Raw genomic sequence first — 15,072 nt, 5'->3', positions numbered from 1 at the left:
CAAGTGAACAATCGAACTCAAATTCAGCTGGAATTTTTTTACTTTGATGACAACAGCTTGCCATGCAACCGACACCCCTTGCAAAAATAAAAGTCAGCGCCTATGTATATACATAATTAGTTTTTCAAGATTTGTGCTAATTATAACTTGACAATAGGATCCTGGATTGATGGGATAATTTACATTTTAAATATCCTACATAGGGAGGAATTTTTTAAGATGATGGGACTTTTGAATTTATAAACTCTGGAAATACGAGATCGCAATGTTAAACTGCAATTAAACATAAAACATTTTTGTTTAACAGCGACATATTACAAGAAAGAAATACATTAGCTAATTGCGAAAATTTTTGACCGCACTTGCGTAGTATGGAGGTTTTTGTTCCAGAACATGTAAGGAAGCGTAATCCACAATTTTCCAAACTTATTGATCAACTTGAAGGCAATTGCTTTACAGATGTGTTAACACAGGTACTTTTTTAATATAGTGTATATCATAATGTTTGTTGTTTGCATGATACAATAACTCAGCCACAAACTATTTTTTTAGAAAGTTTTTAGCTTTGCGTTTTTTTTTCACAGTTTTCCCAGTTCTTTTTGTAAATGTTATATTTACACTGCATTACTATAACTAATACAATAAAAAGGCTGCAGTTATCAGAAAAGTTATACTGTTGCTGATTATGATTGCGTGATATAGATGTGCTTTTGTTTTTGCATAATTTGTAAGTCAGAATATTTGTCAAAGATGGCTTGAACTGTAGCTTTAAATAACACCACCAGCACATATCCATTTTTATTTAAAAATCTTACTTTTAGGAAGAATCAAAGCACTGGGTTGCACATTCCAACTGGTTGGAAGAGCAAATTGTTTTTACAACTGTGCAGGATATTTTGAATGGTATTGAACAACAACTTGCTAGCAACACTATACCAGAAGAAGACAAAAAGGTTGCATTTAGAAGAATGTATAGGCTTATACCAGACTACCGGCATATTTGATTAAATATGATAATATGTTATTTCTGAATTTCCCAATAGTCTAGGTTGGTTTTGATTCTATATAACTTACTCTCATAGAAATTCAACTAAGTTTTCAAAACCTATCAGAAAGCTTTTGTTTCCAAGATATATATTTCGCTCTAAAAGGCACCATCCGTTTCTTATTCAAATGGTATAAAAGTTCCATGTAATTCAATTGTGTTTAATTTGACATTGATGAATTTCGTGGTTTACTCAGGTTGTTGTATTTGGTGAACTTTAATTTTGTTGGTATAGACTTGGATGAAAATGAATTATTTAACCTTGATTGGCTGAGTACAATTATAGAGTGTATAATATGTATTACATAGAATTTGTGATATGTTTATCTATAAGAGTAACACTCTTTCCATTTTCAACTTATGCCTGGCATACAAGTCCACTCACAGTTTTTCTCTTTTTTTATAATTTACTTTAATTGTTGTGCACAAACTGAATTTTGGTGTTTAAGGAAAACGCTGTTTATCATATGAATTTAGGCTGGGGAGGTATAAAAATTTATAGGAGAGATGTTTTGGGTGGCATATAAACCCTCTTCTGTTTTTGCTGGTATTTTTATGCTTGCATATACAGTTATACACAGGCTAGGCATATATACAATTTGTTTTTGGTTTGCTTTTGTTCATCGTTTATGAAATGATAGTCCAACTGATATATAAGTGACACTTGTTTTAGAATCTAGAACACTGTTTCGGCATTTTACGCCATACGTGACACTTTTCTCAGGAATCTTAATCTTTAAATGATGTGTTTTTGTAATTATAGCCTTGGCAGGCAGTTCACAAATGCTTCTATGTAATGTATGCCTGTCGATGTGTCTCGGACGACAAGTATCAATCAGTTCTTGGACTAAATCCATTAAAAGTCATGTCTCTTTTGGATGATATACAAGTTGGTTAATTCTTATTGTTTTTTAAATGTGCATAGAAAACATTTTTAATATTATTGGTATCCTATTAGATTATGACTGTTCCAAATAACATTCTGAGCTTTTTTAAATTTTTGGCATTATTATATTGATTTATTTAAGATTTGAATGTAGTAACTATTAAACACTATCATTAAATTATAAATATTTACTCATCTGACTATCTTTCTCTTTCTATGAATCACCTTCCAGAGTGAGCTACGGGTTGGAAAGAAGCTTTTGTCCGAAGAATTGGAAAAACAGTTAGAATCACTATGTTTGAAACTCATGAATTGCTATGATGGACTAGATTTAAATGGTGAAAATGGATAATGCCTATCATAGATTAACCATATTGCATAAAATTATTAAAATTAGCCATAACTTAAACTCATTGTTAAACTGTTTCTGTTGATGCATTTCTTTATTTGCTGTAGCTGATCATGAGATCAACTGTTTGTTTTTGTCTTTATTGTTTCAGATAAGTCCAAGGTTCAGCATGCAAGGGCACTGCAACTGGGTGACATTATGAAAAATGATAAGAGTGTTTTAAGAAGTTATGAAAACCAAAAGAGAGAACTACTTATTAAAGAAATGGATGCTCGCAGTGCATATTGTCAGGTAAAAACTTTTAAGTCGTAATGTAGCCCATCTTATTATGAAATGTACTAATAAAGCTCTTTTTTGTCTGAAACACAAAAAAAGCTTGTTTCTTGCCTGTAGTGTTTCTGTAAATGAATTTTTTAACTTCCTTATATCAACTTCAGTTGTTTAGCAATAAGTAGATATAACTCTCAACCTACCAAACATTTTGGTAAAAGTAGCCTTACGTCATTATTATATTTTAAAAAATGCTAATCGTGTTCTTAGTTTTTCTATTTCAAAGTTTTTGGATAATGATGATTAAGACACAATGCTTAGTTTATAAATAATTAATAAACTTTATATAAGCCAACACTGGGTGGCCGGTACTACACAGCGGCCTGTAAAACAAAAAACACGGAGTGACCAAATATATTTCTGTTAAATAGTTTACAAGTTGGCTTGATTTTTACGTTTGTTCATGAATGGATGTCAAATGTTTTCCAGGAAATAAGAAACAATGATAGATTTGTGATTGTGCGTGTGACATGTATGATCTATGGAGTGTTTTTGTAATAAAAGTATAACCAGAGGATTGTTATTTGCAGGAACTTAGTGAATGTGCTAATGTGCTTATTAAGCTAATAGCAAAGTACTGCATAAGACTACAGCCACAGAAAGATCAAACAATTGTCAAAAATGCTCTCACTTCTTGTCAGACCTTTGCTGCAAAACTTAAGTGAGTGAAAGTTGGTATTTCTGTCGTCCTTTACTTACTTAGCTTTTATAAAGAACAAAATTTTGATCATGCATTTGCCTGGCGACAGGTCCATTAGAATGGATTTGAAATGTGAAACTTACTCACCAACTCACTTGAAAGCTTTAAAGAAATTGAGGTCAGAATATGTATTGTTTTTCATGGTGTAGAGTTTAAATGTGTATATCTTACTCTTTTTCAATCGTCACTGCCATTTCCATATGACCATTTCAATGATATGGATTTCAAGTTTGTGTTTGTATTTTTCAACATCTGTTGTATTATAGGGTAAATTTTTTTTTGTTAGGTGTGAAATCCTAGAAAAAATTCAACAGAGAGAATTGGAATCAGCTGACGTTGAACATCAGTTGGAGATGTATAAATCATTGGGTTCTGAATTTGAAGCGATTGCAAATGAATATGGTACAGCTAACTCCAACATTGAAAAGCAGCTCTGGGCATTAAATGAAATCAAACAAAACTTAAATAAAGTGCCAGATTAAGTGAGATTGATTGAATTGAAAAATATTTCACGAGGTTTCATCAAGGTAACAAAAGATTTGCTACCAGCCTGTTGCCAGTCTAGTCAACTTGAACATTCGGGTCTGTAATAGATTAAATGTTACTTGCTAGGTATGTTGTTAAGAAGCGTTTAAAATGGGCGAGACCTATTCTCCGTTTCCTAATTACTGTTAATACTTGGGATGGTTTTTTACATGCCGTTGTAAAATGAATTCATGTTGGTTGCATTTCTCTTTTATTTTACATTTAAGATTAGTTTTTATGAACTTTTACGATGGTGCTAAATTATTTCCAGTTATGTAATACTTTTTTAGCTTATTCGAGGGTAAATCAATAAATAACACAGACTGTAATCTGTCTTAACGCTATTTAATCGAAGATCATCTCTTGAACAGCTTGGGTACTGGTGTTACCCGATAAAACTTTCTAAAAGTCTACTTTAGGATTTTTCTACGTAAGTTTCAGTATTAATGTAAAACTTGCACCATAGATGAAATAAAATACACATATTAATCTCAAACTCCTTTTGGTTTAATTTTATACGCACAGAGCATAGAAACAGTTAATTCTGTGCAAGAGGGTAGGTTTGTTTAATTTGGATGTGTGGGATAAGTTAAATATGATTCCTCAGTGTTACTATTACTTTAGTGTTGGGTTTTTTGAAATTTTTAACCAAATTTATGTGTCCTTTAAGTAGTCATTTTGTAAATGGTTTAGTTATAAAGCAAAATGTGTATGCTCCATCACAAATGCAAACCAGGTTCAATTCTCATTTGCGCTACTGTTTGAGCAAGGTATAAACGACACTTGCTTCTGTTCAGTGGTCCTGATGAACAGTGCATGAAACATCAAAATTCTGTATTTTATTTACCATGTATAAGCAAAAAAGATTGGCCGAGATGCTTATTTTAATTGGACAACTACTGCTTTTGAAAAAAGATGCAATGTCATACCAACCTACTAAAAATAAATTTTAGATTATAGACGTAAATTTTATTCAAAAATATACGATGTAATCTTGTTAACTTGAAGGAACCAATTAAATTGCTTTTGAGCTATCCGAAGTTGCTCTGTGAAATCGAGTAACAAACTTTTAAAGACTAGTCAAATTACTTCAATCCTTTGAAGTGGATTCTGCTTGATACTAGTAATTGTATACTATTTTGAAGTTTTACAAGATGAAATACACTGAACACAAATAAGCTTCTATAAACACTTACTATTGCTTGCCACAACAAGGTTTACTTCTCCTAAAAATAATTAGAACAGTAAATCAGCAAACATCATCAGGATAACTACAAACTAATAAGCATACAATCAGCTATCCTTCTCTCTAATGCTAGCAGTATTTGAAAGCTTTCACCGAGATATCTTTTGAACATTACAGAGAATTTATCATTAAGAAAGAGAAAAGGCACTTGAAAATTTCAAAAAGTTTCTTCTAGAAGTATTTTGTGACCATGTTTTTTTTTCTTCTTCTTCGGCAAAGTAAGCAAAAACACACAACCAGAGATCCCATGAATACAGAGAAGGATATGACACCTCCAATGGTTACCGCAACCATAGCCTGAACTGACCAAAAATCTACAGAAGACACATTTTGGAAATAATGAAATTAAAATATTATGGTCATCTTTTATGAAAAGTCTGGGTTGTTCTGAACTGAAAAAGATTTAGCCTTGTGAGAATATGAATAATACAAGTCTGGTTTTAGCCCAATTTATTTAATCAAAGTACTTTGCATGCAAGAAAGTCGTGTTTAAACTTGAAGCTTCGTGGATTGATTAATATTAAAACTCCACTCGTTTTAGCGTTTATGAAATTAAAAATTTATTCTTCCTTCCGACTGTAGAATTTTTAAGTATCGGCAGATAAGGGGAAGTGGAAAATGGACCATTATACAAGCAATGGTGTTGTAAACCACTGTAAATTATGGCAAAATCATGTTCTTATTAATTGTTAAATTGCTAAACAGCATAAATCGATTGTTGTTTACATTCACGATTAATATCAGCACAGATTACAGTCTTGTAATGTAAACTGAATACTTTTCTGGATGTTAATATTGTAAAAAAAATATAAAATAATTTTGGAGGGACAAAAGCAGATGTTATATATTATGCCAACATAAGTAGCTTTAAATGTATGAATTCTAACATTCCCAATGCAATTATGTCAGTATATGCAATTTGCCATTGGAGGAGAAACAGCTTTAGGTTACTTAAACTGCATAATATTAGTTGACCTGAATCAGTATGCAAGGTTTGTATTTTCGATTTAGCACCACAATACTCACTCAAATTTGGTAGACTTAGTAATAGCAGAGTGATTGTTGAGTCTTCCACAAAGGGTAAATTTTCTTTTATAAGTGCACCTATGACAACGCAGTAGTAATTAATATGAAATACTGAGTGAATTTTTTTTAGTTACAAATCTCATCACATCTTTCAATATTTGTATTTTTAATATCTATAACTTCTGTTGATGTTCATTAAGTTAAATGTTAATGAGACATTAACAGCAGGGACATTTCCAGGAAACTTCTTGGGGGAGAAAATCTTTTGCTCCCTTTGGTTCTGTCCCTGCCATGAACTACAGGATTGAAATAAAAAATTTAAAAGACATTTTGTGTCAAAGTTTTGCTTACCTGTATTCATTTGGCTTGCAAATGGAAGAGTTACGCTTGGAACTTCAAGGCTAGTGATATTCTTGTGGTCCATATTGTCTGTGAAAGCATTTTTATTCTTGTTGCTTTTTTACTAAAAATATTCTTTTCTGTAACTCTATATTGCGCGTTTTCTGCAATCTCTTTAAGTGGGCCAGTTTTTAAATACTCAAAAGTCCTAAAATTTCAACTTTATCAATATTAATAAATTTTTGAAAAAATTACAGGAATAAATAAAATGTAAGTTTTAAAAAGTTTAATTGATTATTCTATTTGCATGGCACTGGCACACATTTTATTTTTGATGGTGAAGCTTTGTCATTTGTGTTTTATTCATGGTTTCAATTGCAGTAGTTATCAAAGTGTGATATGTTTCTTATTGGTTAGCAAAACATAGTAGATTTATCAATTGAAAACATGTGTAACATGTAACACCAAGGTGATGAATTCGCTGATGCATAATTTTTTTGTTATGGGCCTACTTCAAATTAAAATGTCTTGTAGAACAATTTTAAACACTTACCAGCTAAAGCTTCAACTTTTATGGTTGTCATTTCAGTTGCAAGTGTTGGTCTAGGGCTAGCTGTTGTTGTCAAAACTGTCAAAAATTTTTGTTTTTTCGGTGAAATGACTTTGTCAAAATAGTGTAACATCATTTGCACAGAAGAAATTTTTTGAGCAAAGCTATCAATGACAGCAGATTACTTTCAAGGCCCATGTCCTTAAATGCAAGAATCTCTGGTTCTCTTAAAGCTTTAGACCATATTCCAACTTCATCCAAGATTATGTTAGTGTTTTCAGACCCAAATTTCATTGATGCAGAAGTTATGTTAACTGTTGGAGTACCGGTTTCCGCTCTTGTATATGACGTAATTTCAGAAGCATTGACATAAAGCTTTTAATATGAAAAGGCAATTTTAAGATAGTCGTTTGACATTCAACCAATTGAGAAGAAGTGATTTTTATCGATCAATGTCTTGCCTTTGTATTGCTTTCACTTTCCCATGTCATTGCCAAATGATTCCATTGATTAAGTGGAAGATTGTTTTTGTTAAAAGATGCGGTGTGTTGTATACCTGACAAATTTTGCAAAAGTGATTAACAAAAAATTTTCGTTTGATAATATTCCAACACATTTTTATACCAGTTGGTAAGGTAACTATTCCGCTAAAATTATTGCCATCTGAATCTTCATGGAGTGCCACTCCCGGCTCAAAAGACTCCCAGTTCCCAAACCGGAACACCGATGAAGACTGGTTTGACCAGTTTAAAATCTTCAACCACATACAAACTGTAATACCATCTGAAACGGAGAGCAATAAACTTTGTTCAATAAATATCATAATTTGCAGAAAACAAGGAAACACATTTTCTTGAAAGTTCTTACCGACATTACACAGGGATAAGTTAAAGATACAGCCATCTGTATCTGAACCGTCTTCTAATTCAGTGTAGTTAAGATGAAGAGCCTTTCCTCTGTAGCCATCCACAGCAACTGAAAATACATTAACAAAATGAAGAAGTATATATACTTATTGTTTTTATTTGTTTTCCGTGAAGTGGTTTTGAGCGGTTTTTTATCAGGTATTGAGCGCTCCAGAAAGGCTTGGTATTACATTATTATTATTATTATATGAAGTATTACACAGTTATAAAAACAACAATTCTTTGATATTAATTAATCAAAAAAGACATGGAAATTGCACAAGATAAAGAAGTTATATCTCTACAATAATCTGTAAAACTTACCTGTGTTAGGGTCTAAAAATACAGTCACTTCTGATTCACCTAAATCTGGAGAAAACCTATCCTCAATAGCATCCATAGACCAGAATTTATATGGTATAGATGGTCCATCTACAAACAACACACAACTATTAATGCTTTTGCAGTGAAACTGATCAAAAATGCTTCAGTATGATTTATCATTACAGTTCGCATTAGTGTTTCTCTACTGGCCGGTATGATGCTCGGCGGTGTTTCCTCACAACCCGAGTCTCGATTAATGAGCTGGTCTTTTTGCAAGAATCGATAAGTGATCGTTAGACATAAGCTTACATATTTTGTTTTTTCATTTTTATATCGTTCTTTTTTATATTTTAGTTTTATATTTTACTGGTGCTGCTCACCAGCAGGAAACGTCATTAGTACCTAGTCCAAGAACATTACAAAGGCAACACAGTTTGGTATCGCACCCGGCCGCATTATTACGATCCCGACAACGAGTCCACAGCTGGGGTACCACTCAGGTACTATCCTCTTCGTACGATCACGAACATTTGTTATTCATCATTTTGCTATAACTTACTATAGTTTTCGGTGTGAATAAAATTTACGAATGTTTGTATAAATATCTGGTTGTACGAATATTCGGTAATTTGTACAACGATATTTTTACTCTTGTGAAGATTTTTTTATTCGTAGGAACATTTTTTTATTCGTAAACGAAAATATTTTTGTTCGTACGAATATTTGTGATTTTCTCAAAATTATTTGTCATTTTGCCAAAATTTTCGTAAAAATTCACGAGTGGTCAAGACCGTTAGTAACTGTGTACGAATATTTTTCCACCAGCGCATATAGCCTATAGGCTTGCAAACTCGGTCGTTTTGAAAAATTTAGAAGGAAAGCTTGGGTGGCTGAGAAAACGTTACAGTGCTTTGTCAATAACTGCGTTTCCGAATTTATTTTTCAATAAGGAAAGAACGTACGAAGTTGAGAAACAGGAATATATTTCAGAAAAGAATAAGTGAACAAACATTATTGAACAAATTTCGTATGGGAAAGCCCGAAATATACAAAGTATGCGATTTGGTGAAAGAAGAAATGTTGCGGGTTGGGTGTAGGAGAGTATTTTTACGGCTTGTGATACCAGCAGTTGCTTATCAATAATTACCATTATTCTTAATCTACATATTTAAAATCAAGCTATCAATAGTTTGTGACGTTTTTTGTTCGTAACTTAAATTTAAGGGTGCCACAAATTTGAGCAAATTCTTGTTTTTTTCTCATTCGAAGATTCTTTTCTTCGGGGACGTTTAAATCGAAATATTCTTGCTCGTATAATTACCCTGGAGTAGTTATTGTCATTAAACACATTGCAGACAAAATCTTTTTAACTTGTCGAAATAAAAATTGATATAAGTTAAGAATTTGCCGAAAAAAATTATAAACACGAACGCATTACAATAATGAGCATTCGTGCTCGTATGAAGAGCATGGTATGTGGTCCCTGGCTTGCCACAAGCAACCTTCAAATGTGCCGTGAGGTTATAAAAAAACTTCATTAAGTAAAAAGATAACGAATGGTATTGTAGCTATAGCGGTCTGTTTGTATAGCATCGGCCAGTGGGGTGGGAATAGGAACGGCGTTCTTTAGCGTTTTGTTGATATGGGAACGCGTACTCATGCTTATTTTGCTTTAAAAACCCAACTGAGAACATCTTGCGAGGAGCAAGTTTTGGAGACGTGGTGAGTGCAACTTAAATATGAACTTATTTCTAGCGACGTATATCTGAGGTTACTGGTTTACGTATTGAATCAAAACTATTGGCCTAAAAATGATTAGAAGAAGATTATGAGTACTTTGGCGATGGTGGATTTGAATGTTTTCATTTGCATTTACAGTAGTTTCCTGTCCTATATCGTCACATAGATTAGAGCTCGATTGAGTGTAACTGGTGATTTTTAAGATGCCCCATCACAGCTGATTTATCTGCTGTCTTATATGACAATATTTGTTTTCACAAGCAAAAACATTCTGTAGAAGGCGGATCCCTGGAGTCAAACACAAACGGAATTAGGTGTCCAACAATTTTTTTGCAAGGCCCTTTCTTTCAATTCAAGCTGAGGTTGATTTCAGATTTGTAACCAGGGCTTCCATACCGTCCTTAATTCTGAGATTTGTTCTTATTTTCAGGCACTGTATCATAGAAAATATATCATTGTCTTAATTTCAAAGAAATATCCTTAGTTTTGACTTGTCTTATTTTTAACAACTACTGTACAACAATTTGAAATGCAGAGTTTTTAACTCTCATTTTCCGGCATCCCGTTGTAGCAGTTAAAGAGCTGGTGAAAGTAATAGGCCTACAATGTGTTACTATATATGTATTTAGTACAATATATTAAATACATTCAGCGTTTTGCCACCAACATTTTGTGACATAATGAACAGAAAGATACCACAAATAGCCTACAACACAAAATATCATAGCGTTTAGCATTGCTAGCCAATTAGGCAAGGCTATATAGTTTTGCATTAATTTGATTTAATATTTTTGGTACTACTTTAGAAGTTTTTTTGAAAAGGTGACATACTATTTGTTTTGAAAAACGTTAACTGAAGTTATAGCTAATAATGTAATAGTTAGTAATACTTATAGCTAATTAGCTAATAATTTTTCCGATTATAATTTTAAGGTTTTTTTTAGTACTATGTATATTGTTATTCGTATAAATATAAACTCTACCAACAATACTTACCTTGATAGATGAATGAATCTAAATGATTAACAAGTAGGCCTACTAACAATTTATAAGAAAGCAAGTCGTCATGTAGGTTATGTGAAAACTAATTTTAATAATTCATAGCATTTCTGATCATTACTTTGGCCAGTTGTAAACATTTTCATACTATTATAAACTTGCACTCTTAATATTTGATAAATATCAAGATTTGCCAAATCTACCCACCAGTCCATATTGTATTCAATGGATTTGCTGTGGTGATTTTCGTTGAAACTGTTAAGACAAAATATTTTAAGCATTTAGTAAAAGCAGCTTCTATATTAAAAAACAAGGTTTGTATTTAACGCGGCACGGTTTCGCTTACTATTGTACGAGTACTCATGGTCTTTAATAGCGAAAATCTCAAATTCCGCCAATGCTTTATTCCATATTCCAATTTCATCCAGGATTATGTCACCAAAATCAGAGCCAAATTCCAACGTTGCCAAAGATACGTTGTCCGTAGATACGTTGTCCGTAAATACTTTGTCCGAAGAAGTGCTAGTTTCTTTCAGTGTATCTTTTGCCAACGACGTCCTTTCGGAACCATTAACAAAAAGCTGGTGACGAAAGTAATAGCGACGAAAGTATAGCATTATTAGTCTTCTATATAGACTATTAAAAACAGAATATATGATAACATTTATTCTTTTATTTATTTGATACAAAACATCCTCGATAATAACCTTTGTAGGCTACATTGGGGAAAATAAATTTTAACGAAATGTTTGCCCAAATAGTAGGCGACTACTTTTACAAATAGTCCACTAGTTTTACTGATTTGCGGAAACAAACACCGTGTTTAATAAAAAAAATAAGCTCAAGCACTGTGTTTAAGGGTCAACAGTTACGTCAACATGAAATTATAGTTATTGGCATAAGATGGATCTGCTACCATTTGTGCAAGCTTGGTGTGCTCAACTTTGCAAGGGTCAATACCCAACTTCAGGTACCGGCATTCCATAGGTAAAGGAACGATATTTTTAAAAAGAGAAATATAAAAACTAGTGGAAGTAGGTATTTTTCGGTCGGGTTGTATTGAACAAAAGATGGGTTTTTTACCGAGATATTTTAAGTTGTCTTGGTGAATTGATAAGTCAACTCCTTCAGATAGAAGAGTCACTAAAAGATCACTGACGAACACAAAGTACAGATATTCTGTAATAGTGGGCTTTTCTGTTGCAGTGCTGATAGACAGGTAGGCCTACCTATAGCCTAATTTGCTAAAAAATTTTGGAAGGGACAAACTTGGTGTGATATACATTGGCAGTTACAGAATACAGTTCCAGTTGTGATAAAGTATGATAAATTATTGTTCAAAAGTTGGGGAACATGTCCCCGTACCCATGAAACGAGGTCCCTGCTGATGGGGTCAGTTAGACCAGAAATACCATAACTTTCTCCTCTCCGTAGATATTTCAACATGACTCAACTAAAGATGGATGAAGTGGCTCAACTATACTGTCTACGAACTTTTCCATTAAAACCAAAATTATCTCGATCCTTTCCATGTAGCTCTTTGCAAATCCAAGCTCTTTAGAAGCACCGATCACTAAGCGATTTAATGTTAATATTTTCGTTGTTTCATCTGGATTACTTTTCTAGAAAATTTAACTGACTTTCATTTGAAAAAAGACGATTTACCTTGTAAAATCTCACACCCGTGCTTAGTATTTTTTGCTTGCGCGGAAGCGACACGAGGCTAACACAGAATAGCCACTTGCTCACCACAGTTGTTCAATATGGTTCCACGACATATGGCCGCGGGAAAGTGGCCGCGAACAAACTCACCGGGGTCAACTGAACGTGACGTAAATTGACCGCAGACAAACTGACTGTGACATAAACTGGCCGGCGATCAAATTAACCGTCGATAAATTGGCCGGCGATCAAATTAACCGACGACAAATTGGCCGTCAAAAGGTCAAAATTCTAATTCACTATCTAGTCACTTCTGTTTATTTCAATAAACGTTTCAATGTGTATTGAAATAAAAAACAATTTTGTTAAAAACAAAGGAAATAGTTACAAACAAATATTTACTTTACATATCATATACTACCGAGTTTAAAATTTTGACCTTTTGACGGCCAATTTGTCGCCGGTTAATTTGATCGCCGGCCAATTTATCGACGGTTAATTTGATCGCCGGCCAGTTTATGTCACAGTCAGTTTGTCTGCGGTCAATTTACGTCACGTTCAATTGACCCCGGTGAGTTTGTTCGCGGCCACTTTCCCGCGGCCATATGTCGTGCTCCCGTTCAATATTACCATGGTTCGGTAATTTTAAATCTTTTGCAAGAAAACGGCAATGAATCAACCATGAACCCGTCGCGACTATTGACACCTTCTCCTATTTTTTATATGATCTACAGTATTATAAACAGAGCACTTTTCCAAATCCTGTTTATTATAAGATGTTGATGCTGTGCATCCAATCCTCACCTTTATATTTCCATCACTTTCCCACGTCACTGCCAAGTGATTCCATTGATTTGTTTGAATGCTCGTTTCAAACGACGTGAAATGTGTGACACCTGGCGTTGATTGTAATTAATAGGTTATTTAAGTAAATGTATTAACTAAATTTTTAGCACATTTTTATACCGGTTGGTTGCACGGCCTTTCCACTGAAAGTTGTGCCATCCGAGTCTTCAAAGAGCGCCAATCCGGAATCGCTCGCTCCCTTGCCATAAGACCGGAACACAGGTGTATATCGTTCGGGCCAGTTTCTTACGTTCAACCACATAGCTATTGTAATACCATCTGAATGTAAAAATAAACTTTGATTTTCGAAAAACTGCCACAAACCCTTTTAGGCCTGATAAAAAAAAGAGCTGGTAGAGTTGTGTTAACCTTGTCGAGGTTTTGTATCGCATCCTGTTTTTTGTAAAAACAATGATCTATATTTACAGATTAAATTTGAAGTCCTTACCATCATGGCATAAAGTTAAATCGAACAGGCAGCCGTGTTCCTCTGGGAAATCTACTTTTACTCCAGTTTTGTTTAAGTGAAGTGCTTTTCCTCTGTAACCATTCACGATTTCTAAGGGTGAAGTCATATATGTTAACAACAATGAAAAGATATTACTGAAAGCAATAGAATTTTCGGCGTACGTGAAGGTTCGATTAAAGTAGCCCATTCCAGACCACCGACTTCAGGGTAGAGTTTGTTCCCTTCCAAATGATTTATAGTCCAAAATATATCTGGCGTTGCTGGCACCCCTGTAAAATATTTTAGTTATTGGTGCGGGTAGAAGATTTTTGTGTTATGGGCAACATTTGATTTCTTTGAGTTTAAGAAGATCAAGATTTGTCCGCAAATTTAGGAGAATAATATAGGCTAGTTACCGAAATTAAATGCGCGTGATATTGTCTGAAATTGATCGTACATACCTAACGTGAGAACTTGCTGTACCAGCAAACTGACAACACAAATCACATATATCATTTTGTCTTGCAGCTATTGGCAACCAACGTAGCTTCTGCAAATAAGGGGAGACTACAGTGAAACTGAAAAAACACTTCCGCTATAGAAAATAAGTAAGAGCTAGATATAATCTACGCACGAAGCTTTACTTATATATCTAGAACTTAACTTGTATAAACATCTAATAAGTAACCGCCCATATAGACTGCAGAGACATTTTTCTCCGAAAACCGAAAACATGCACTGTTGTACCTATTCGGCTAACTCAACGTTAGGGAACTCTTTTTAATCGTTTATTGCTAATGTTTGTTTTAAACGCGCCATTAAAAAATAAAACTTTGCCATCAACTCAAATCCGTTGTTTTCTGAATTAAAACATCTAATTCCAACTTTGCTTTAAAACAGATTTGTGTTTGGATTAATTGAGAAACATTTAGGCTACTGTAGTGTATATAATTTGTATCCTACTCCTAACTTACCCAAAGTTTCTTATCAAAAAGAAGATGTCTTTCTTTACACGCAGTGATATTCAAAATAAGACTAACTTCTATGTTGTACTTTTTTGAAATCTGTCATACCTACATTACCCTTACATCTGACGAAGAAAGTTAACCAGTACTTGGTATATACAATAATGGAGCGTTTTTGTTTGATGCG

At 33.5% G+C, this 15,072-nt stretch overlaps 2 protein-coding genes across 2 annotated transcripts; one reads left to right on the top strand and one right to left on the bottom strand.

Moving 5' to 3' along the window:
• Positions 1 to 280: 280 nt before the first annotated feature.
• LOC143463765 (uncharacterized) lies at positions 281 to 4,331 on the top strand. The gene is made up of 8 exons (XM_076962113.1): positions 281 to 473; positions 822 to 953; positions 1,809 to 1,934; positions 2,164 to 2,269; positions 2,432 to 2,571; positions 3,141 to 3,271; positions 3,360 to 3,428; positions 3,597 to 4,331. Exons 1-8 carry the CDS (start codon positions 372 to 374, stop codon positions 3,790 to 3,792), a joined length of 1,002 nt encoding a protein of 333 aa, XP_076818228.1. The 5' UTR covers positions 281 to 371; the 3' UTR covers positions 3,793 to 4,331.
• Positions 4,332 to 4,654: 323 nt separating this feature from the next.
• On the bottom strand, positions 4,655 to 15,052 carry LOC143463749 (uncharacterized). Its single transcript, XM_076962111.1, has 17 exons — positions 14,895 to 15,052; positions 14,382 to 14,470; positions 14,103 to 14,210; positions 13,921 to 14,031; positions 13,593 to 13,751; positions 13,431 to 13,522; positions 11,311 to 11,545; positions 11,172 to 11,219; positions 8,226 to 8,333; positions 7,864 to 7,971; positions 7,621 to 7,779; positions 7,458 to 7,552; positions 7,182 to 7,371; positions 7,000 to 7,074; positions 6,459 to 6,536; positions 6,108 to 6,185; positions 4,655 to 5,395 (listed from the first exon to the last, which is right to left on the bottom strand). The coding sequence occupies exons 2-17, from the start codon at positions 14,434 to 14,436 to the stop codon at positions 5,253 to 5,255; spliced, it is 1,842 nt and encodes a 613-aa protein (XP_076818226.1). The 5' UTR covers positions 14,437 to 14,470; positions 14,895 to 15,052; the 3' UTR covers positions 4,655 to 5,252.
• Positions 15,053 to 15,072: the final 20 nt, after the last annotated feature.

The sequence above is a fragment of the Clavelina lepadiformis genome, chromosome 1 (assembly GCF_947623445.1).
Source record: "Clavelina lepadiformis chromosome 1, kaClaLepa1.1, whole genome shotgun sequence".
NCBI classification, from domain to species: domain Eukaryota; kingdom Metazoa; phylum Chordata; class Ascidiacea; order Aplousobranchia; family Clavelinidae; genus Clavelina; species Clavelina lepadiformis.
The sequence above is the reverse complement of the archived record's forward strand: the minus strand, read 5'-3'. Positions and strand labels throughout refer to the sequence as shown.